Source organism: Ceratotherium simum, chromosome 36, assembly GCF_057802395.1.
Source record: "Ceratotherium simum simum isolate JZ-2026a chromosome 36, ASM5780239v1, whole genome shotgun sequence".
Taxonomy (NCBI): domain Eukaryota; kingdom Metazoa; phylum Chordata; class Mammalia; order Perissodactyla; family Rhinocerotidae; genus Ceratotherium; species Ceratotherium simum.
Window position 1 is genome coordinate 31,396,685 of NC_141935.1, and position 21,570 is coordinate 31,418,254.

General features: G+C 51.7%; 1 protein-coding gene and 2 long non-coding RNA genes across 4 annotated transcripts; all 3 read left to right on the forward strand.

Annotated features, from left to right (window-relative positions):
• Positions 1-1,256: 1,256 nt before the first annotated feature.
• Positions 1,257-3,591, forward strand: LOC147912379 (uncharacterized). Its single transcript, XR_015550006.1, has 3 exons — positions 1,257-1,467; positions 1,812-1,993; positions 3,543-3,591. It is a non-coding gene; the product is annotated as an uncharacterized LOC147912379 (long non-coding RNA).
• A 3,368-nt stretch (positions 3,592-6,959) lies between these two features.
• LOC147912380 (uncharacterized) lies at positions 6,960-8,439 on the forward strand. Its single transcript, XR_015550007.1, has 3 exons — positions 6,960-7,047; positions 7,548-7,643; positions 8,383-8,439. It is a non-coding gene; the product is annotated as an uncharacterized LOC147912380 (long non-coding RNA).
• Positions 8,440-14,429: 5,990 nt separating this feature from the next.
• Positions 14,430-16,720, forward strand: KHDC3L (KH domain containing 3 like, subcortical maternal complex member). 2 transcript variants are annotated; one of them, XM_087424249.1, is made up of 3 exons: positions 14,430-14,722; positions 14,910-15,089; positions 15,280-16,720. In XM_087424249.1, exons 1-3 carry the CDS (start codon positions 14,554-14,556, stop codon positions 15,894-15,896), a joined length of 966 nt encoding a protein of 321 aa, XP_087280375.1. In that variant the 5' UTR covers positions 14,430-14,553; the 3' UTR covers positions 15,897-16,720. The 2 variants fall into 2 exon arrangements, with proteins under 2 accessions (XP_087280375.1, XP_014650136.2); XM_014794650.2 differs by having other exon boundaries at positions 15,349-16,720.
• The last annotated feature ends 4,850 nt before the right edge of the window (positions 16,721-21,570 follow it).

Here is a 21,570-nt window from a genome sequence, read left to right on the forward strand (position 1 = left end):
AGGAGGGCAGGGCCAGATCTTGGGGCCTAGCAGACTGTTAGTTATCCCTTTCTTTCTGAAAACATTGCCCCAATACCTTGCATCTTAAAACTACAGATGTTTTACATCCCACAAGTTTTGTGGATGAGGAATCCAGGCACAGATTAGCTTGGTTCCTCTGCTCAAAATGTTTCACATGCTGGGGCTGCAGCCTCAACTGAGGCTTGACTGGCAGAAGATTTGCTCCCAAGTTCACTCAGTGGATTCATGTTGTAGATTGGACTCAGAGCGTGAGTTCCTTTCAGTCTTGGGTTGGCCACTGCCTCGGTTCTCTCCTATGTGGGCCTCTACATAGGGCAGCTCAGAACGTCTGTGCTTTTTCCCCGGTTCAGGGATATGACAGAGATAGAGACAGAGAAACACAGAGACACAGAGAAAGGCGGAACACAAGAGAGGGTGAGACTTTCTGTCTTTAAAACTCAGACATGGCACCCATTCACACTGGCTGTATTCTATTGGTCAGAAGCCAGTCACTCACCACTCAGGGGTAACAAAGGGATGTGGAAGGGATGTGTATACCATGGGCGGAGTCACTGGGTACCACTGTGGAGGCTGCCCACCTCATGGGCCGAGATGGGGCATTTGGTCTCATTCTAAATATAACAGGAAACAATTGAAAGGTTTTAATCCAGAGGACAACAGTGTCTGAGTTTCATTTATTAACCCCCTCATGGTTCTGACATTCAAAGGAGGCCAAGTTGAAAGTGCCTGTTCCAATGTCACATTCCTGGAACCTAGGCCTGTTTTGAGTGGTGTTCCATGCTACATCCCACCCTTTCTGGTAATTCTTCCATCTCTAAGTTTGTGATTTAGATACATGTGACACCAGGCCACAGGTGTTATAGATATTATCTTATATAAAACTGATGATGTCCCTAGGAAGTAGATTCTATCCTGATCCCCATTGTGCAGGTTGGGAGACTGGGGAAGACCTGAGAGGCACAGTGAGTTTTCCAGGACAGAGAACTGGTACGGAGGTCTGAATTCAGCTCTGTCTCATCAAAGGTAGGATCTTCATTACACTTCCAGGGAGCTGTGGCTAGGTCTTTCCTGGCTCATTGTGTACAGTTAAGGAGATGACATGGGGAGGAGGGTGAGCAGTAACAGCCTGGGGTGGGAGGGAGGTGGCTTTGGGTAAATCTGTTTGAATGAAGGGATCAGGTAATGGAATCTTGAAAAAGTGACCTCACTTCCTTGATGATGGGCCCCAACAGAACTTAGAACTCTGGTCACCATGTTCCCACAGCCCCCTATCCAGTTCACTTTACCAGAGACATTCCAGAGAACAAGATATTCTGCTATTGTGTCTCAACTTTCAGAGGCTCTAGGCTAAGGAAAGCGCAGAATCAGAGACTTTTCTGTTGCTGTAGACATTGGCTCAGCCCTCATCCCTGATGCCGCTGGCCGTTTGGCAGGAGGCACCCAAAGGTAACACAGGGCAACCCAGTGCAGGCCAGTGCAGGGTGGGCCACAACTGTGATCCAATCTGAGCAGCCCCACACACCCAGCCCCTCATCGTGTGTGTGTTGAGGGGGGAAGGCAGGGGATGAGGGGCATGTCCTTCCTCGGCAGGAGCAGGTTGTTAGGTGTTGGAAGCCTGGGGGGGTCTGTCGTGTTCATACCCCAAGTCATGCCTGGCAGCATGAGAAAGTGAGCTCCTCTACTCATGTGTGATCTGAGCCCTGGAGGTTTCGTCTCGTTCCCTTCCTGACCAGAGTTCTTTGCAGATTCCCCTCTCTACTGGCACTCAGAAAAATAATTTCTCTTGGCAGTTTCCCCAGCGGCAATGTCCAGTCAGTCTCCTGATTCCTCCTGGCCTGGTTCCAGGACATTCTTTGGAGAACTCCACTCAAGACATCATCAAGGAACTGGCAGATGGGCTCAACTACTACAACTCCCTAGACAAGGGGCAGGTGCACCAGGCCACCAACACCATCCTCAGTACTGATCTGAGGTGAGAGTGGGTGCAGAGAGGTCTCCACAGCCAAGAACCCAAGATGATCAGGTTGGGCCCAGAACCCAGATTCAAACCTGGGTCCTTCCCAGGGCTTTCCCACTTGAGCATCCACAGGCGGGCTCCCGAAGGAATCCGGACCTCCACACACAACCCACCCAGTATGTGGTGGAGTAGGAATACTCTCTTCACAAATTTGTTGGACTAGTAGAGAAAGTATTTAATGTCGTTTTCACTTTTCAGGAGGCCATGAGTATCTTAGCATTTTGTACTGTTTCGTTTTAACTGCCCAGCTAGGCCTCCTGCAGAGCACTCAACTCCACTGTCCTTGCAGACTTTCTCCAAGCCTTCCAGATTGTCACCCTTGACAGGGTGACTTGTACACCAAGGAGGGGGTGGGATTACTTGATTCTATACGTTTCTCTGCAACTTGTGATCACACAGAACACATCAAATCATTGTAGCCCTGTCAAGTCAGGGGCTGTGGCTTTATGTGGCTTCATAATATCCCTTAAAGGAGATCATTTACCACAGTGATTCAGCTTTTCAACGTTGTTGGACCTTCACATGATTCAGTTGTGTTTCCATTTCAGTAGCAGTGCAGGGAACATCTTAAGTGTGTCCTCATAGACTGTGTTAGTTTGCAGGTTCTGCCATAACATAGGATTACCAATTGAGTGGAAGGCCCCTGATGCCTACTGGCCTGGTCCTGGGCTCTGCCTTTGAAGAGCTCCACTCAGGACATTCTCAAGGTGCTGGTTGATGGGTTCAACTCGGTCTACTTATACAAGGGGCACATGCATCAGGTGACCAATGGGGGCCAATAGTGGTCTGGGGTAAGTGTGGGCGCAGAGGGTCCTCCATAACCAGGGCCCTGAGATGACTGGGGTGGACCCAGAACCCAGACAGGAATCCGGTGACTCCCCTGGGGTCCTCCCAGGAATGTGGTTTCCCCAGAGCCTTCTCCTCCATGTCAGGAGCAGACCAGGGCTCAGGTAGTTGAGAGGGAGTGCCATGCAGCCCATGCTATGGGCACTTCTCAGTTCTGACCTGTGTGATCTTCAGCAGCCACTTGAAATCCCTAACCCTCTGTTTCCCAATATCTATAGTGGAGAGGTTTGTTAATGACTCACTGGGATAATGCTCTTAATACAGGCTATTAACACAGGGAGGTGCTATTGTTTCTCAGTTAATACAAAGCCTTGAAGGTACCAGTTGTTTATCATTCCTGCCAAAGTCAAATGATGCTTTTAAATCCTAGAACCTTTTTCTGTGTGGGCACTCATGTCCCTCCTCTTGCCCAAGTTCTTGAATGGATGGGAGTTGCTGGTCTGAGCTCCAGATCCTGATCCTCCTGGTGGCTCATGGTGATTCCACTGATGATATATCCCTCCTTGTCTACCCAGTGTGAAAAGGAGTCAATCCTGTTCCTTGATGAGGCCAGCAGGATGCTGACCCCCAAGGCGGGCACAATGGAGGAGGTAGTAGAGTCCCTGGTACCAGCCTTCCCAGGTAAAAACATCTCCTGCATCTACACTTTCCCATGCAGGTACCAGGCCTTCATCACCACCCAAGTCCTGGACCAGCTGTCCCACAGGTGAGTGCCACCCCCTCCACAGCACAGTGGGGAATCTCCTGCCTGCTGTGTGTCTGGGGAATGTCAACACATCTCTGAGCTTCACTTTGCTCTTTTGAAAAGTGAGGTGGTAAGAAGATGAACCTCATAGGGTTAATTTAGGAAATCATGGTGTCCGCCATGGCAGGTGCTTACCTGGTGCCTGGCTCAGCAGAAAGGGCTGTGGGACCTGCTGTGGTTGTTCGTGGTGATTATTTCTCTCTCCCCCATGAAAAGTAGTCTGCCTCACCCATCACTGGGATGTGGCCTCTCTGAGTTTGAAAAACACGTGGGGAGCACCCTGTCAAGGAGTTTGAGATTCCATCCAGCTGGTCCTGGCCCTTGTCCTTGGTGTAGCCATTAGGGAGCTCTGGGCAGCAGAGGGGCCCAGGCCAACTCAGGTATCTGCAGTGGTTCCCGTTGGAGTTCATTCATTCAACAACATATATTAAGCACCTACTACATGCAAGACTTTTTGAGACACTTGGCATAACTCAATGAATGAAGCAGACACCATCCCTGGGCCTCAGTTCTAGTCTGAGAGTCAGAGAGTCACAGTAGACACCATTCGCAGGTCCTGTCCACAATACATTCCCTGGGATTCCCTCATAGTCTTTCTACATCTGAATGCATCTTCCCATATTCCGACCAGGATTACAGACCACAGGACCAACTAAAAATGTGAGTGGTGTTTGGGTCCAGACGGAGGGTCTCCTGTCTCTACTGAACAGGGTCAGGGGAGAGTAAGTGGGCTGTGGCTTGGGTGAGCTTGGCAGAACCTCACATCTAACTCATCTTTTGATATCCATGAGAGGGCTGAGGTCTGGTGGCTTCCACTCCAGGAGGATAGGAGTCCGAGAGAGCTGTGGATGGGGTCCCAGAACTAGAAGGGAGGCTGGGATGAGTTGTACCCAAGAGGCCCATCTGCACCAAGAGGCCCATCCCCGCCACAGTCCATCTCGATCTCCCTCCCGTTCTCCACATCCACTCCTTGTGCCCACCACCACCAGGCCCAGTACAGGAGGTGTGTGAGCAACCTGCTCACAAATATGCTTCAGTCCTCAGTCCAGTTGCCCAGGTGTGTGGAGGGCTGGATGGGCTGTGTCCAGGACCATTGGGAGAAGAGTGTCAGTGGGAAGAAGAGACTCACACAGATTGCATTCAACCTATTGGATGAGCAGGCCTGCCACTGTCAGACCACCACACAGGGGTCAGGGCTGGGAAGGGGGTCTCCCCTGGATAGGAAGGGGCAGGCATACGGCTCTAGACCCAAACAGTGGTGCCTTGGGAGGGCAGTGTGGAAGGAAAGGCCAGGCCTCTGACTCTGCAGCCCTACCGCCTCCCCCTAGAACCATCTCTTCTGTGGTGAGAACCTGGCTGAAACAGGTGCAGGATTTCTGTGAGCCCCTGCACTTTCCCTATTTCAAGCTGGCCTGTGTATGTGTCAGTTTGCTTGGCTCAGAGCTGGAGGGCCATGCTGACCATCTCCAGGTTCAGCCAGAACATCTAGAGCCCACTGAGGCAGCACTGGAAGGTGAAGGGACTGCAGTCTGGGTAGACTATCTGTGCTGGGGTTCATGGGCTGGAGTTCCCTTCAAGGCAGTGGAGTCTTTCCTGTTTTGGAAAGACACAGGGAAAGGCAGGTTTGTGGGTGAAGCTTCTCTTTGTCCTGCTCCACATGAGCTCCAGAGCCAGAGCAAGAGCCAGCTCCTGGGCTAGAGCCAGCTCCAGCTCTAGTTCCACCACCTGTGCTAGAGCTGGAGCCAGAGTCATCTCCATCAGCCCCTCCAGAGCTGGGCTGACAGCATCAACTTCAGCCCCAGGGCCAGCTCCTGAGCTGGAGCCAGGTGGACCACGGGCTCTAGTGCAGATTGCACCTCCAGCTGCAGAAATAATGACAGAGCAAGATCCAGCCCCAGAGCCTTCCTGCCTCTGGGCTGTGACCACCAAGAACGTGTTGAAGGAGGAGAAGCCTAACCTTAGATTTCCCTCCCTAGTTGGCGGCAAACTAGTTGACTCTGATGGATGCGGTGAGTGGAGGGGCTCTCAGGGCAGGTAGGGCCGGCCTTCCCTGTGCCATCAGCTACCCCAGACCTGCCATTCCCTGGTCTTGGATCTGATGATCTGAGTCCAAACTCCTGCTCCCCCACTTACCAACCCTGTGACCTGGGCAACTTTCTTAACCCCCCAGCCTCCACCGTCCCCATGTGGACAGTAGAGATGGACACTGAGAACACCTGCTGCACAGAGTGGCTGTGCAGATGAGTGAGGTGGAACAGAGGTAGAGGCTGGCCCTTTGGTTGGGGAGAGGAGCTCACTAAAGTGCTGCCATTTGCCTTGGGTGGATCACGCATTTGACCAGGAGGCCTCAGTAGCCTTAGCACTTCTTAGGCACCTGATATGTACTTGACTACATGGGAGACAAACAGAGCCCATGATTGTTGCTGCCTCGGGAGAATGTGCATCTGAATGGGGAGTCAGATGCAATGGTGATCAGAATGGGTGGAAGATGCCCTTTAAGATGGGCAGGTGAGAGCTGGGTTCTGGTGTTTGGAGGAAGAGAGACTGGGCTGGGAGTAAATGCCACTTCCCTTACAGTATTGGGTCCTAGGTCATCCTGTGCCCTCAGTGAACAGAGACAAAACCCAGGGACACCCAAAGGCCTTAGGCCACATCCTTAGCTTCCTGAGCTCCAGCTGACCACTGACCCTGCCTGGGACTGTGGGGGACTGTGGACACTGAGCTGGCGTGTGGCATGGCATGTGACTCTCCCCATCCTCCTCAGGAGACGTTCAAGAAGGTGGTGCCCTGCCACTGCCTGCACATCATCTGGTTCCACAAGGAATACAGGGAAAATGAGCACCTGGTTCCCACCATCCATGCCACTACCACACAATTCAAAACTGTGGCCAACCACATCATCACCACCTGCCTCGGGGCCCCGAGCATGATGGTCCAGGACGGGGCCAGGGTAGTGGAGTTCTGGGTCCGGGTGGCCAAGGTGAGTCGTGGGAGCTGCCCCTTCTCCATTCTCAGCTCTCAGGATTGAAGCCTGTGGTCTGAGCCCCTGCACAGTCCCTGGGGCTCTCCTGCCAGGGCCATGCTGACCTTGACTCCCAGTCCCAGTGGTGGGAAGCTCACTTCCGGGGCTCCTTCTTTGAGTTGAGCTCAAATCCTCCTCTGTGGGAGTGTTACTCATCGGGTCCCAGGTGTGCCCTCCCTGGGTTCCCTGGGCATCTGTCTCATCCAGGACAGGAGAAGTCCATGAGGGGACAGAAGCCAGAGGAAGCAGGGCTCCAGCTCCCCCTCACAGCTCACTCTCTTCCCTTCCTCTGGAGTGCAGAGTCCTCAGGAATTTCTCCTCACTGCTTGGCATCCTTTCTGCTCTGCCGAGCCCCTTGATTCACCATCTGAAGAAGACATGGGGACAGGTTTCCAGGTGGGTAGGCCACTCTCCATCTGAGTATCACCAGAGTGGTCCAGACATGGCAGATACGGCTGCCATTGCCCCCTCAGTCACCTGGGACCACCTGGGAGACAGCAAACCCCAGGCACAGGGACTGACCTGGTTGGCAGGTCTTTGAGTCTCTCTGGGACCTTAAGCCAGCAGTTCTGCTTCAAGAATTAGTTTCCTTCAATGTCACATCCTAGCTTCAGCCAAATTGGAGATTTTTAGGTGTTGACTTTCCAGCAGCTGAACTCTTTCCAACTGAAACCAACACTGTTCAAAACAGATCTGCTCAGTAGATATGGGAATGGAGGCCCCAGGTGACAACAGGAGAGCCCCTCCCCAGTCCCATGAAGGCCTCAGGGCTCAGAGGAACCCAGTGAATACCTTCACCCAGGCCCCAGGCTGTTTGGGTCTTCTGAGTTCTCAAACAAAAGGGATTTGCCCTTAAACCAACTCAGTTTTTCTTAGCTTCTTTCTCCTCCCCTCAGGAAGAATTCCCCCAAATTTAAGAAGTGGTACACCAAAGACCAGTGGGTGAGCAGGAAGCTGTTCATCAAGGAAGATGGAGGCTGGAGATCTGGAAGGTAGGGAGGAGGAGAGGGGAGGGGAACATCCCTAGGAGATCCTAGGAGGTGAGGCCTTTGGCATGGCCATGGGCCCAGCCTGGGGGGTCAGAGACTCTTGTGAAGGTGGGGTGGGCAGGAGCCACTTTTCCAGGCCCACATGACACCTCATCCCTATCCATCCATGCTTGGCCCAGCTGGGGCCTGGACACACCCTGAGAGTCCAGAGGTTGGGACCTCTGGACTGGGGGTGGGGTGAAGGCAGGGGCCAGGGCTTCTGTCTGGGAGGGGAAATGATCTCTCCTTGGTGGGTCCCTAAGCAAGTCACTGCCCCTCTGTGGGCCTCAGTCTCCTCTTCTGGGAAATGGAGGGAGATGATCTGTGGTGCAGGCCTCATAGGTAGGTGATGAGGTTCAAGCGAGGAGAGGAATGTGCAGGAGATGTGTGCCAGCTCTTCCTCAAGAGGTGAGGGGAGAGCAGTGACGACAGTCAGATGACGCTGAGTCCTCAGAAGACCCTGGGGGGCAGATGGAGTTCTCCTCACACTTTCCAGAAGAGGAAAGAGGCTCAGGGAGGCCTGTGCAGGCCCAAGGTCACACAGGAGTGAGAGTGGGAGCTGGGATTGATCTAGAATCAGAGCACCCTGGAGCAGCATAGGCAGCAAATGACTTGAGCCAGATGTCCAGGGTCTGAGGTCAGAGGCCTGGGGGACATGTGGAGGAGACTATGGCCTCACTGACCCTGTCCTCGACCCTGGCAGGAGGTGACCTCCATGTTGGCCACCCTGCAGATGGACCCCCCAGGGAGCCCAGGAGAGGCAGCAGCAGCAGGTGAGGGTGCCTGTGGGGGAGGGGCCCAGGAGTCAGAGGAGAGGGGACTCCCCACTCCCAGCTGGGGACCTCCACCATGAGAGGGGCCTTCCTCCCCCAGCCCTGCTCCTGGTGCCACAGAGCCTGAAGTGCCTGCATTGGCAGTGAGCAGGAGGAGCCCTAGAAGGGCTGGGTGCAGGATGGATTTGGGGTGGGAGGGGCAGGGACTGCATACCCTGGGAGTTATGGAAAGCCACCCTGGGATGTGATGGGGGATGTTGGTGTTCCTGGAGGGGAGAGAAAGAGTGAATTGGGGGAGACTGCTAAGGGTCCTAGGCTCCTCTATGTGGGAGCCTGGGGTGGGCAGGAGGCTGGGGTGAGAGGTTTTAGGGGAGGGTCTTTGGGGGCACCTGAGGAGGGTCTCATCACCACCCCCACCCTGATGGCACAGGGTGTCGTCCCCTTCCTTGGCGCATTCTTCTTTACCTCTAGCTGCTGGAACACGTGATGGAGGATTATCTGGAGGTGAGTGAGCCTGGAGGTGGGGCGGGGAGATCAGGATCCTGAGTTTTGGGAGGAGAGAGCCCTGCGCTGAGCCCTGAGCTGTCAGCACTTGGCAAACCTCCTCTCAGGAGAGCCTCCCAGCCCCTGGGAGCTGGCGCCTCAGGCACATCTCAATGATGAGTGAACGGAGGCTCCACATAAGCCGCCGACCAGGTTCCCTGGGCTGGTGAAGCTCAGCGCTGCCTGACTGCAGAGCTGTGGGAAGTTGTGTCTGAGCTGGACTCAGCCTCTCCCTCAGGCCCTGCCCATGGAGGGAGTAAAGGCAGCCCCTCCAAGTCAGGAAGCACCTCAGTGGCTGAGCTGTCCCTTCCTGCCTGAGGTCTCAGTCTCCCCATCTGTCATCAGAGAGGGCTGGGCTACAAGATCTCTGGACTCAGCTCCCCTGTCTCCCTGCTCTGGAGCCCAGAGCCTAGCCCAGGTCCTGTTTCTGGAAGTGTCTGCTCCCTGGGGGTAATGCAGTATGAGAAGGGGTGGGGATGGGGGCTAGTTATGGGCTAAGGGGACTATTTCTGATGGACTTGGGCTGTCTGCCTTCCAGAGCAATGTGATCAACTTCCAGAAATGGGGTGAGGTAAGCAGCTGTGGCCTCACTGTGAGGAGTGTGGGGTTGTGGAAAACAGAGACCATCTTGGGCAAGACCCTTTCTGGCCCCATCCCTTGGGACTTACATTTATTGGGAGAGTTAGATACACAAGGCTGGGGATCCTATCATATTAGTGGGTGTGGGAAGGGGCTGGCATCAAAGACACATTCCTGGAAGAGGAGATATTTCAACCCAACTGTGAGAACAGGCAAGTCCTGGATGGAACTGGAGGGAAGGAGGGTTCCCATGTGAGCAAAGACCCCAGACCAGCTCCATGCCCCCTCCCCACCCCTCCTCAAGGCCCCTGCAGGGTCCCCCACACAGGTCCTATCTGCATCCTGTTCTTCCTCTGTCCCAGCAATACAATGTAATTGAAGACATCCCGCTGCTCCAGGAGGCTGCAAATCAATACAACCTCCAACCCAAGGAGCAGTTTGGGGCCTGGTTCCAGGCTGTGGAACCCCTTATTGAGGATGAGAGGTGAGGCGGGGCAGGAGTTGGGTGAGGGTAGGGTGGACTGTTTCTGATGGCCAGCTCCAGGGACTGTGGCTGTGACTCCATGGTCAGCCCCAGCCTCTGTTGCATGGTGAGCCCTGGGGCGCCGGGACTCCAGCTGCTGGCAGGCTCTGGACACCCTGAGGTTGGCCCCTGGTAGCTCACAGCTCCACTCTGTCCTGTAGGTGCAGCCTGTCCTGTCAGCTGGAGCCGCCATTCCAGTGGACCAGCAAGACTCGAATGTTCTTCAAGGCCAAGAGGAGCCCCCCACCTTCCAGCGCAGGGCTGAGTGAGTGTCCAGAGTGGCAGAGACTGAATCCAGATAGGCTTGGGCTAGGTGTGGGTCTGGGGAGTTGGACACCCAGCGCTGGGACCCCAGCTCCACTGCTGAGCAGTCCTGTGATGGGCCATTCCCCTCACCTTTCTGGGACTCGGTTTCCTTCTCTCTGAAACGACTGATGCTAACTGACAACTCCCATGCCAGGGACAAATGGGGTGCTGTGGATTGAGCTCTCAGCACAGGGTTTGGAGCACAGAGTGCAGTGGAGGCAGGGAGGTGGGCCATGATACTGGGGAGGCCCCCCAGTAATCAGCCTCTTCTATTCGGTCACCAGGCCCCCAGCACAGAGCCTGTACCAGGGGCAGAGCATACTCCTGAGACCAGATCAAGTGCAGCCTCTTCCTCAGCAGTGGGGACACAGCTGGGACACTTGGGGTGCCCCGGGCCAGCTTCTCCCACCCTGATGGGAAGGAGAACATTGTAAGCCTTTTCCTGGGGTCCCTGAAGCCCAAGAGAGAGGGGACGACTCACTCCAACTCCCTGACATCTCTACCCCAGCACCTGTTTACCTACTGGGGAGGGGCAATATTGATTTGTTGTTAATAATAAATGTTAGGTTTAAATATTATGTTAAAATCTTGTTTCTTTCACAGCCTGGGAGTGGTGGTGTGGTTCTTCTACTTCCTGTGCTCATGGAAATGTGACACAGAATCTCACATTCCTCTTTGAATTAAGGAATCTTGGAGGGTCACAGCTTATTGTATGTGGAAGAAGGGAGAAAGGCCAGCCCCACTCCCTGGCTGCAGAAGGACACCGTCAAGTACCCCTTCCTCAGGGGACAGGTTCATTGCAGTGTGGTTCACCTAGTCCAGGAACAGAGACAGCCCCTGAGAACTCCTGGGATTTAGAGGTTGGAGGTAATTTCTCAGGCAGAGCAGCAACCACTGAAATATGGGTGTCTTTAAAAATAGCACTGACTGGGGACAGCCCGGTGGCGTAGTGGTTAAGTTCACGTGCTCCGCTTCTGGCGGCCCAGGGTTCGCAGGTTCAGATCCTGGGCACGGACCTACGCACCACTCATCAAGCCACACTATGTCAGGCACCCCACATAAAGTAGAGGAAGATGGGCACAGATGTTAGCCCAGGGCCAATCTTCCTCAGCAAAAAAGAAGGGGATTGGCAATAGGTGTTAGCTCAGGGCTAATCTTCCTCACACAAAAATAAGTAATAAACTAAAATAAAAATAGCACTTAGCAAAATCCCAGGAGACTGGCTGCTTTTCTACAGCTTTGGAGGAAGAGGGAACATTTTCTCCTCTTGTTGAGGTTTCATTTGACCAAATATTAGGAACTTGTAGTTTTCTAGTTCAATCTCTGGATTGCGGCAACTTTAAGTGGAGAAAACAATGTAAAAAGCTCAAAATGTGCATGTGGAGAGGACAAGGCCAGAGGAAGGTCATATAAAGGTGACTAAGTGCAGGCAGAACTTTCTCTCCTAATTTGTCCTCTAGGTGCTCTGTGATCATTCATTCCCTAGGTGGGAATCCCCCTGGGATCCTGGTCCATGACCTCAGAATTCCTTTTCCTGCTTGTTTCATATCCAGGGGAAAGATTTGTGATGCAGTTTTCAAGGCCACTTCTGGACTTTGTTCCATAAACATCACTGCTCTCTATGAACTAGGATTTCCAGCCACCTGCACTTCCTTATACAGCTCATTTTAGGGCAGATATTCCCTAGGAGCCGCCCAGCCTCTCTGTCAGGTGCATTGTGACTCCTCCATCAGGTAGTTTACACTCTGAGCTCATCTTCTTCTTTCCTCATTTAATCTTGTGCAATTAAGAGTAAGTAGCTAATAGTGTCTTCCAAAGAGCAGATATGAACAGACATTTTTCCAAAGAAGATATATAGATGGCCAACAGGTACATGAAAAGATGTTCAACATCACTAATTATTAGGGAAATGCAAATCCAAACTACAATGAGATATCACCTCACACCCCTCGGAATGGCTATAATTAACAAGATGGGAAATAATAAGTGTTGAGAGGATGTGGAGAGAAGGGAACTCTCATACACTGCTGGTGGGAGTGCAAACTGGTGCAGCCACTATGGAAAACAGCATGGAGATTCCTCAAAAAATTGAGAATAGAAATACCTTATGATCCAGCTGTTCCACTGCTGGGTATTTATCCAAAGAACATGAAATCAACAATAAAAAGAGACGTATGCACCTCTGTGTTCATTGCAGCACTATTCATAATAGCCAAGATGTGGAAAAAGCTGAGGTCAGGGCTTTCCTGGGAGTGGCACTCCAGAGCAGCTGGCGGCTCCTTTTACCTTTAAAAGAACTAGTGTTTTTTCCAATAATTTTATTGAGGTCATAATGGTTTATAACACTAATTTCAGGTGTATATTATTGTTTATCAGTTTCTGTATAGACTGCATCATGCTCATCACCAACAGTCTAATTTTTATCCATCACCATATGTATGCGCCCCTTTGCCCCTTTTGCCCATCCCCCAACCCCCTTTCCCTCTGGTAACCAGTAATCTGTTCTTTTTATCCATGTATTTGTTTCTCTTCCACATATGAGTGAAGTCATGCAGTGTTTGTCTTCCTCTGTCTGACTTATTTTGCATAACATAATACCCCCAAGGTCCACCCATGTTGTTGCAAATGGGATGATTTTGTCGTTTTTATGGCTGAGTGGTATTCCATTGTATATATATGTATACCACATCATATTTATCCAATCATCTGTTGATGGGACACTTGGGTTGCTTCCACATCTTGGCTATAGTGAATAATGCTGCAATGAACATAGGGGTGCATAAGTCTCTTTGAATGGATTTTCTCCTCCTTTGGCTCTTAATTTGTATTCTGCTTAGATCTCAAGACTTTTGACCCTGTCAGACATCTGCAGATTTCTCACACACTTCTTTGGCCTAGAGTTCCCACAGAGGATACAAGGATCAGTCTGACTGAATGCTGGGAATCTCTTGATGCTGGGTCTGGGCGTGACACCCCAACTACTGATGTGAGAGCTATATACCTCCATCTTTCTGAGCGGCAGTTAATAGGTAATGCTTTAACCTGGACAGAAAAATCAAGAAATGGAAATATAGTCATGTTATTTACAGAATTAGGGTGTCAGAATGTTTCAAAGGATTCCCCCTCTGGTGTCCTGAGCACATGGACCATGTGCTCCACTGTCTCTGACAGGTTAAGGAAGAAGGTGGAAATGTGGTGGCCCCTGGGCAGAGAACTTAGCAGACAGTCTTCAGGAGGAAGTGGGGGACTGACTTTAGCCCTTGAATACCTTTTCTACTCCTTGAGTTTTTTATTTTTCATTTTTTGGTTCCAAATTTTTTTTATTGAGGTAACATCAATTTATATTATATAAATTTCAAGTGTACATCATTATATTTCAACTTCTGTATAGACTACATTGTGGTGATCACCAAAAGTCTAGTTTTCATCTGTCACCATACAAATGTGCCCCAGTTTTTGCTTTTTCAATGTATTTAATTAGATTTTCCATTAAAAAGTTATTCCAGAGCTAGCCCTGATGGCCTAGCAGTTCAAGTTTGGCGCTCTCACTGCTTTGGTGGCCCCAGTTTGTTTCCCCGAGGCCGCACCACACCACCCCTCTGTCAGTTGCCCTGCTGTGGCGGTGGCTCACACAGAAGAACTAGAAGGACTTACAACTAACAACTAGGATATACAACCACATGCACTGAGGCTTTGGGGAGGAAAAGTAAAAGTTATTCCAACCTCTCAGGAATGCCAAATTGGTCACATTACAACTGTCTGAAAAGCACCTGAGTCTCTTCAAGTATCAGTTCGCTCCTCTGAAAGATCTTGTCCTGACGTCGGATCTCCCCACCGCCCTGAGTCCACACTCAAGGGTGCCGCAGCTTCCCAGATGGTAGCCTCAAGCCGGGAGCTCCGCCCCTCCCTCCCAGCGCGCTGGGAAAAGGGCGGCTCCAAACGCAGTGCACCTGTGCGATTCGGGAAGCAGTCTAGGCTGCCGGGTTTCGGAGGGAGGCCTGGAATCCAATGGGAAGGGCGAGGATGGGGAGGGGCTTGCCAAAACCCCTTTAAATAAGGCCCAGGCCAGGCCCCTGCTGCCGGAGCCGGTCCCAACCGCGGCCTTCGGGTTTGCAGCTGTCCCCCAGCTCCCCGCGAGGCCGGCCGCAGCATGGCCACTCCCAGGCGGTTTCCGACGCTCGTGCAGCTGGAGCGGCGAGAAGGGACGCTGTTCGAGGTGCTCGGTAACCTCACCAAGCAGCCCTACTGGTTCCACTTCGAGTACCTGAAGAGTCCAAAAGCAGTTCACCTGGAGGCATGGCTGGTGGAAGCGATCTTCGGTGCGTGGGCCGGAGAGGGGCAGCCGATGTGGCCTCCTTCCTACTCCTCCCGCAGGCTGGCCACGTACCCGGGCACGCCTGTCCTGTGCCCCTGGCCCCAGCCCAGGCCCCTCCCGGCCCCCACCTCTTCCCGCCGCCCTCCCCTCCCAAGTCCCCCCACCTCGAGGCCTCTTTGTTTCCTGCGCAGGCCCGGGAGGAGAGCACATCCCGCACGTCGAGTGGGTGTCGCAGACCCTGCTTCACGTTAATCAGTGGGACCCGGAGGGCGAGGCTGAGATCCTGATATTCGGTCGGCCTGATCACCAGAAGGATGTATCCAAGATGATCATGAACTTGGCTGACTATCACCGCCACCTCCGGGCACCAAGTACGGGCAGGGAAGAGGGAGGGGGACCCCGGGCAGGCCCTAGTTCCTCGGGAGGATCCTGATGCTCCCTGGCTGTGCCTGGGCAGCGGTTTCATCCTTAGTTCGCCCAGGGAGGGTTTCCTTTTTGCTAAGGGATCTAGAAGGCCAAATTGACCCCGTGCTCTCAGATTCCGGTTCTCCACCCCCGCAGCCCCTACAGGTGACTCCGTTTGTGGAAAGAGTTTGGGGACACAGGTGCGGTCTCCTTACCTTCTTCCAGGCTCAAAGAAGGCCGTTGTCCAGGAGGCCGGGAACCTGCGGCCCCCTGACGCCGTCCGCGACGCGGCGACCCAGCCCTCCCCGGGGGCCGTCCGCGAGGCGGCGACCCAGCCCTCCCCGGGGGCCGTCCGCGAGGCGGCGACCCAGCCCTCCCCGGGGGCCGTCCGCGAGGCGGCGACCCAGCCCTCCCCGGGGGCCGTCCGCGAGGCGGCCACGCAGCCCTCCCCGGGGGCCGTCCGGGAGGCGGCGACCCAGCCCTCCCCGGGGGCCGTCCGGGAGGCGGCGACCCAGCGCTCCCCGGGGGCCGTCCGGGAGGCGGCCACGCAGCCCTCCCCGGGGGCCGTCCGGGAGGCGGCGACCCAGCCATCCCCGGGGGCCGTCCGGGAGGCGGCCACGCAGCCCTCCCCGGGGGCCGTCCGGGAGGCGGCGACCCAGCGCTCCCCGGGGGCCGTCCGGGAGGCGGCCACGCAGCCATCCCCGGGGGCCGTCCGGGAGGCGGCGACCCAGTACTCGCCTGGCGCCACCCAGGGCCGGGTTACCAGCTTATGAAGGCATTTTGGGCCCGGGGCGAGGGAGAGGCAAAGTTAGAGAGGAAGCCCCTATCTGGAGCCCTATTCTTCTAGGTCCTGCTCCTGCTGCAGAAGCGGGGGAAAGCATGGTGTGGGCTGTTCTCGGTCCCCCACTCCATGTTAAATGTCTGCAAATACGAATAGAAAGAGTCCTAATAAAGAACTGTAAAGAATCGAATTTCCTTAACGTCTGTTCATTGGCAGGTAGAAGGGGAGGGAGAGGCACGTTCCTTTAGCAGGCAATATCGGCTGCAGGCTGACTTCTACCCAGAGGCAGGTGAGATCTCTCGGATTTCCGGCTGATCCGAGGCCGCCCTTTTCCCGTCAGGGCAGGTGCTTCCCTTGTGCATTTTAATCGCGAGCATCTCGCTCCGCCAGGTGAGAGCTCTCCGCCCATCTGGAAACCTCTCCAAGCCTGCGGTGTTTCTCCTCAAGGTGATGTGGGATGCGAACAGTTGGTTCCGAGGGGGAAGCTGGGAGAAAGAGCCAGGACTGCCCTGCTGTCGTCCTCGAGTCTCGCCCGGGTCACGGCCTCCAGTGAGGTTTGACACGGGAGAGACAGCAGCGCTGGCGCCTCTTCCCTTAGTCACCGCAGCAGCGGGGAGCAGGCGCGGGCGGCGGGTCAGCCCTCTCTGTCACTTTTTAAAAATTGAAATATATTTGATATAGAACACTGTGAATTTAAGACGTACACGTGTTGATTTGATCTATTTACATATTGTAATATGATTGCCAATGCAGTGATAATTAGCGCCTCTCTCACGTTTTCCTGGCGGCTGGGATGACTGTGCCATCGCTGGAAGAAGGAAGCAAACTGTTAACAGCAGGGTGCTAGCAAAAAAAAACAATAGCACACATTAGTCTTAGGGTTATAAAAACTTTCACTTTAAAAATTCAAGGAAACCCAACTTTAAAGACCAGGGGAGTGGTATGTCTATCATAGACTCTGGTCACCCCTAGTAGACAATCACTCCAATTTTAAATAAGCATTTATAATAAGGGCAAGATGCAAAGGTGAATTTACAATAGGCTATTAACTATTTTTAGAAGAGACAAAGAAAAACCTAGGTGGAGTGAACTTGAAACATTTAAGACTCAAACTCAGTGCAGACTCAAAGTTTCAACTGAGGCTACATCAGAGTAGAACTAAGACTCTGTTGTTTTTTCTTCCTCTAAGTAGTACCCACGTGACCAGAGCATCAGATTCTCTCCTTTACAAGAAAGATTACTCAGCAGCAGGTAGCAAGCCAATGGAACATTTAGGAGTCTTTGACTATTCCAAAACTTAGACAAAAATATGTGTACACACACACATGTGCCTGAGATGATTTGTGAAAGAAGAAAATGGTAAGATAGAGGAAACATCCTTGGTTGGAGGTTGGAGAGAGACAAGAAAAGAATGGAGCTTGACCTTCAAATAAAAGCATTTAGGTGTAATGACATTTGGTAAAATTCTTTATTCATATAAAGTATTGATTTTAGAAAAAGAAACTTAGGAGTGCATATCTTTTCGACTTAGTGTTTTTGTGTTCTTTGGATAAATACCCAGAAGTGGAATAGCTGGATCATATGGTATTTCTAGCTTTAATTTTTTGAGGAATCTCCATACTGCTTTCCAGAGTGGCTGCACCAGTTTACATTCCCACCAGCAGTGTAAAAATAAGTTCCCTTTTCTCTACATCCTCTCTAACACTTGTTATTTCTTGTCTTTTTAATAATAGCCATTTTGGCAGGTGTGAAGAGATTATCTCATTGTGGTTTTTTGATTTGCATTTCCCTACTAGTGATGTTGAACATTTTTTCATGTGCCTATTGGCCATCTGTATATCTTCTTTGGAGAAATGTTTGTTCAGATCCTCTGCCCACTTTTAAATTTTTGTTGTTGTTGAGTTGTATGCACCCCTATGTTCATTGCAGCATTATTCACTATAGTCAAGACTTGGAAACAACCTAAGTGCCCATCAGTGGATGAATGGATAAAGAAGATTTGGTATATAGATATGATGGAATACTACTCAGCCATAAAAAAGATAAAACCTTGCCATTTGCAACAACATGGATGGACCTTGAGGGTATTATACTAAGCAAAATAAGCCATCAAGAGAAAGACAAATAGCACATGATTTCACTCAAATGTGGAAGATAAAACAAACACATAGAACAGAGCATAGATTGGTGGATACCAGAGGTGAGGAGTAAAGGAGTATATTTGTTTGGTGACAGATAAGACCTAAACTATTGGTGGTGAACACAATGTAGTCTATACAGAAGTCGGAATATAAGGATGTACACCTGAAATTTATATAATTTCACCAACTTATACCAATGTGACCTCAGTAGAAAAACTTTGTAGATTTCTCTCAAAGCAGGGCATGAAACAGTGCCACCCATTTTCACCAGATCAAAGCCCCCAGATCTCCCTATCTGCCCTCTCAAAGATCTTCTTACAGGAGACCACTTCTAACGGTTTAACTTGTAATTTTACATAATTACACATACCTTTTTTCTTCCACAGCTTGATTTTCTTCTGGATGCGTACACTTTAATTTAACCTTTCGCTTACTATTAGCTGATTAACTTGTTTCTCAAATTTCTCAATTACAAACTGCTGCATTGAATTTCTATTTTCATCTTTGTGTCCACATTGGAATATTTGTAAAGGAGAGCTTGCTAGAAGTGGAATTGCTAGGTTAAAGACTGAGCAACTTTAAAATTGTTATATTGGCAAACTGCCCTACAAAATGGGCATACCAATTTATCTTCTCACCACATGGTATGAAAGCTATTTTCGATATACTCACCCAAACTCAATGTTACCAATCTATTTTATGTCCATATGTATCTGTTTTCTTTTTTCAATATCTACCCCACTGTTTTAACTATGCAGCTTTATAGAATATTTTACTAAGTGAGAGGGCAAGCCTATTCCCACTGTTCAATTGGCAGTCTAGGTCACTTGTTTTTCAGATGAAGCAACCTACTAAAATATATAGAAAATTGGTTGAAGGAAAAATATATGGACGGCTTCCAAAAATATTGGTTTTGTTCTATTAAGATACACTAGAGTGCTCATTTTATTCTTTAAACTACATGTACATTATCTATGCATGAAAGAGTGCATTTTACCAATCAAAAGAAGGTGGTGAATTAGATGGGAAGACTGTGGGAACTGAGGCCCAAGGCAGTTGTGGAAGGTTGTCAAGGAACAAAGGCAAAAACTCCAGAAGTTGGAAATAGTGACTCTCGTTTGTGCATTTTTGCAGGTAAAATGATTGAGGGGTATTACAGATGCCAGTCTGGACTGTTTTTGAGTAGACTGACAGGACATCACAGAAAAGAGGTCACTGTTGACAGAATCCATGGAAACCTTTTGAGTTTGGCGGTGGAGCACATGACACCTGTCTCGAGGTCTCCTGCAGCTCCACTTCAGCTACGCCAGGTTGGCACTAGTTCCCTCATCAGAATTTCTCATCTCCACACTTCTGATCAAAATAAGGCCTTTTAAAACATCACTAAGAGCGGGAAGAAAACAAAGCCATGTCCTCCTGATGTGATGCACTGAGAAAGATACAATATGATTTATCTAGTATTGCTGCCAAAAATATATAACCTAGATCTCACCATGAGGAAATGTCAAAGACAAAAGCAGGATTTGTGAGTGAGGGAGAAAACTGCAGACAGTCTGAACAGAGAACCTGCCTGCATATTTGGGGCAGGGTACACTGATTTGCAGCAAATAGGTGAGTGTGGACAGTCTGTCTTTGAACGGGCTCACTAAAGGTATCAAAGAATACAATTTCAGTTGTTTATGGATTCTCTGGAATATCTTGAGAACTAAGCTGTGGAGCATATGTGACAGGCTATCTCTACGTCTGCCTGTGTACTTCTGTTAATACCTCAAATTCAGCTATGTACCTCTGTACTATTTACCTCATCAGAAGTTTTCATTGGACACCTAGGAAACACCTTATTTACAGCCTCCCTGAGTCCTTCTGAAGCACCTGTATAATCAGGATTTAAGAAGGACTCGCACTCTACAGTGTCATTCCCTAAAAAAGTGGTTGTGATAATCAGAATTGCATTGAGTTTTTAAATTAATCTGGGAACTGACCACATCTATGCAACACTCGACTTTACTATCCAAGAACATAGTGTCTCCATTTATTCAGTTGTTTTTCCTTCTTCCCTCCCTTCAAATGTGGTCACTGATTTTAGGCTTTGTCCTTTTTATGTTTATTCATAGACATGTCAATTAAAGAAATAGTTTCTATATTTTATCTGAAATAAGTTTTCATTAATCTGAAGTGAAATGCAATGAGTTAAGATTTTTATAATCCCTAAGGGAAAACTAATGAAAAAATCATTTAAAAACAGTAATTAAAATGGTACATAAAAACTTATCTAACACAAAATAATGGAGGAAAAGAACAAAAAAGACATAAGACAGGAAACAAATAGCAAAATGTCAGATATAAATCCAATCATGATGATAATTACATTAAATTGGAATAGACTAAATCCCCCAATGAAAAAGCAGAGATATTCCAACTAGATAAAAAAGCCAGATGCAAAAGACTACATTTTATATTATTCTATTTATATTAAATGTTCAGAAAAGGCAACTTCGTGGAGACAGAAAGCAGAGTGGTTGCCTGGGGCTGGAGGGTTAGGTTAGGTTAGGTTAGTTAGGTTAGGGTTAGGTTAGGCCAGTTGTGTTAGGTTAGGGTTAGGTTAGTTAGCCAGGCCAGGTTAGGTTAGGCCAGGGTTAGGCAGGTTAGGTTAGGTTAGGGCCAGCAGTTAGGGCAAAGGGCAGGCCAGGGGCCAGAAGCAGCCAGCCAGGCCCGCCCGCCCGGCCAGCAGCAGGGCCCGGCCCGGCCAGGCTAGGCCCGCCCGGCCCTGGCCCGGCCAGGCCCGGCCAGGGCCCTGGCCTGGCCCGGCCCGGCCCGGCCCGGGCCCGGGCTAGGATCTCGGCCTGCTAGCAGCTAGGGCCCGGCCCGGCCCGGGCCCGGCCAGGGCTCGCTCGGGTTCGGGCCTTAGGGTTCGGATTCGGCCAGGGCCTCGGCCAGGGCCCGGTTTAGGCCCGGGCAGGGTTCGGTTAGGGGTTGCCAAGAAGTTAGGCCCGGCTAGGTCTGGCTGGGGCAGGGCCTGGCCCGGGCCCGGGCTTGGGCGAAGGTTAGGCCAGGCCCGGGCCCGGCCCGCCAGGGTTCGGCCCGGTTCGCCCTGGTTCGGCCAGGCCCGGCCCGGCCTGGCCCGCCAGGGTTCCAGGCTAGGTTGCCAGGCCTGGCCAGGCTGGGGGCTAGGGTCTGGCCAGGCCCTGGCCTGGCCCGGCCCGGGCCCGGCCCAGGCTAGGCCTGGCCCGGGCCCGGCAGGCCCGGCCCGGCCCGGGCAGCAGGTTAGGCCAGGCTTGGGCAGGCCAGGCCAGGCCTGGCCAGGGCCTGCCCGGCCCGGCCAGGCCCTGGCCCGGCCTCGGCCCGGCCCGGCCAGGGCCAGGCCTGGCCAGGCTAGCAGCCAGGCCAGGCCCGGGCCAGGCCCGGCCCGGGCCAGGCCCGGCCCGGCCCGGGCCCGGCCCGGCTAGGCTAGGGCCCGGCCAGGCCAGGCCCTGGCCCGGGCCCGGGCCCGAGGTTTAGGTTAGGCCAGGGCCCGGGCAGGCCCGG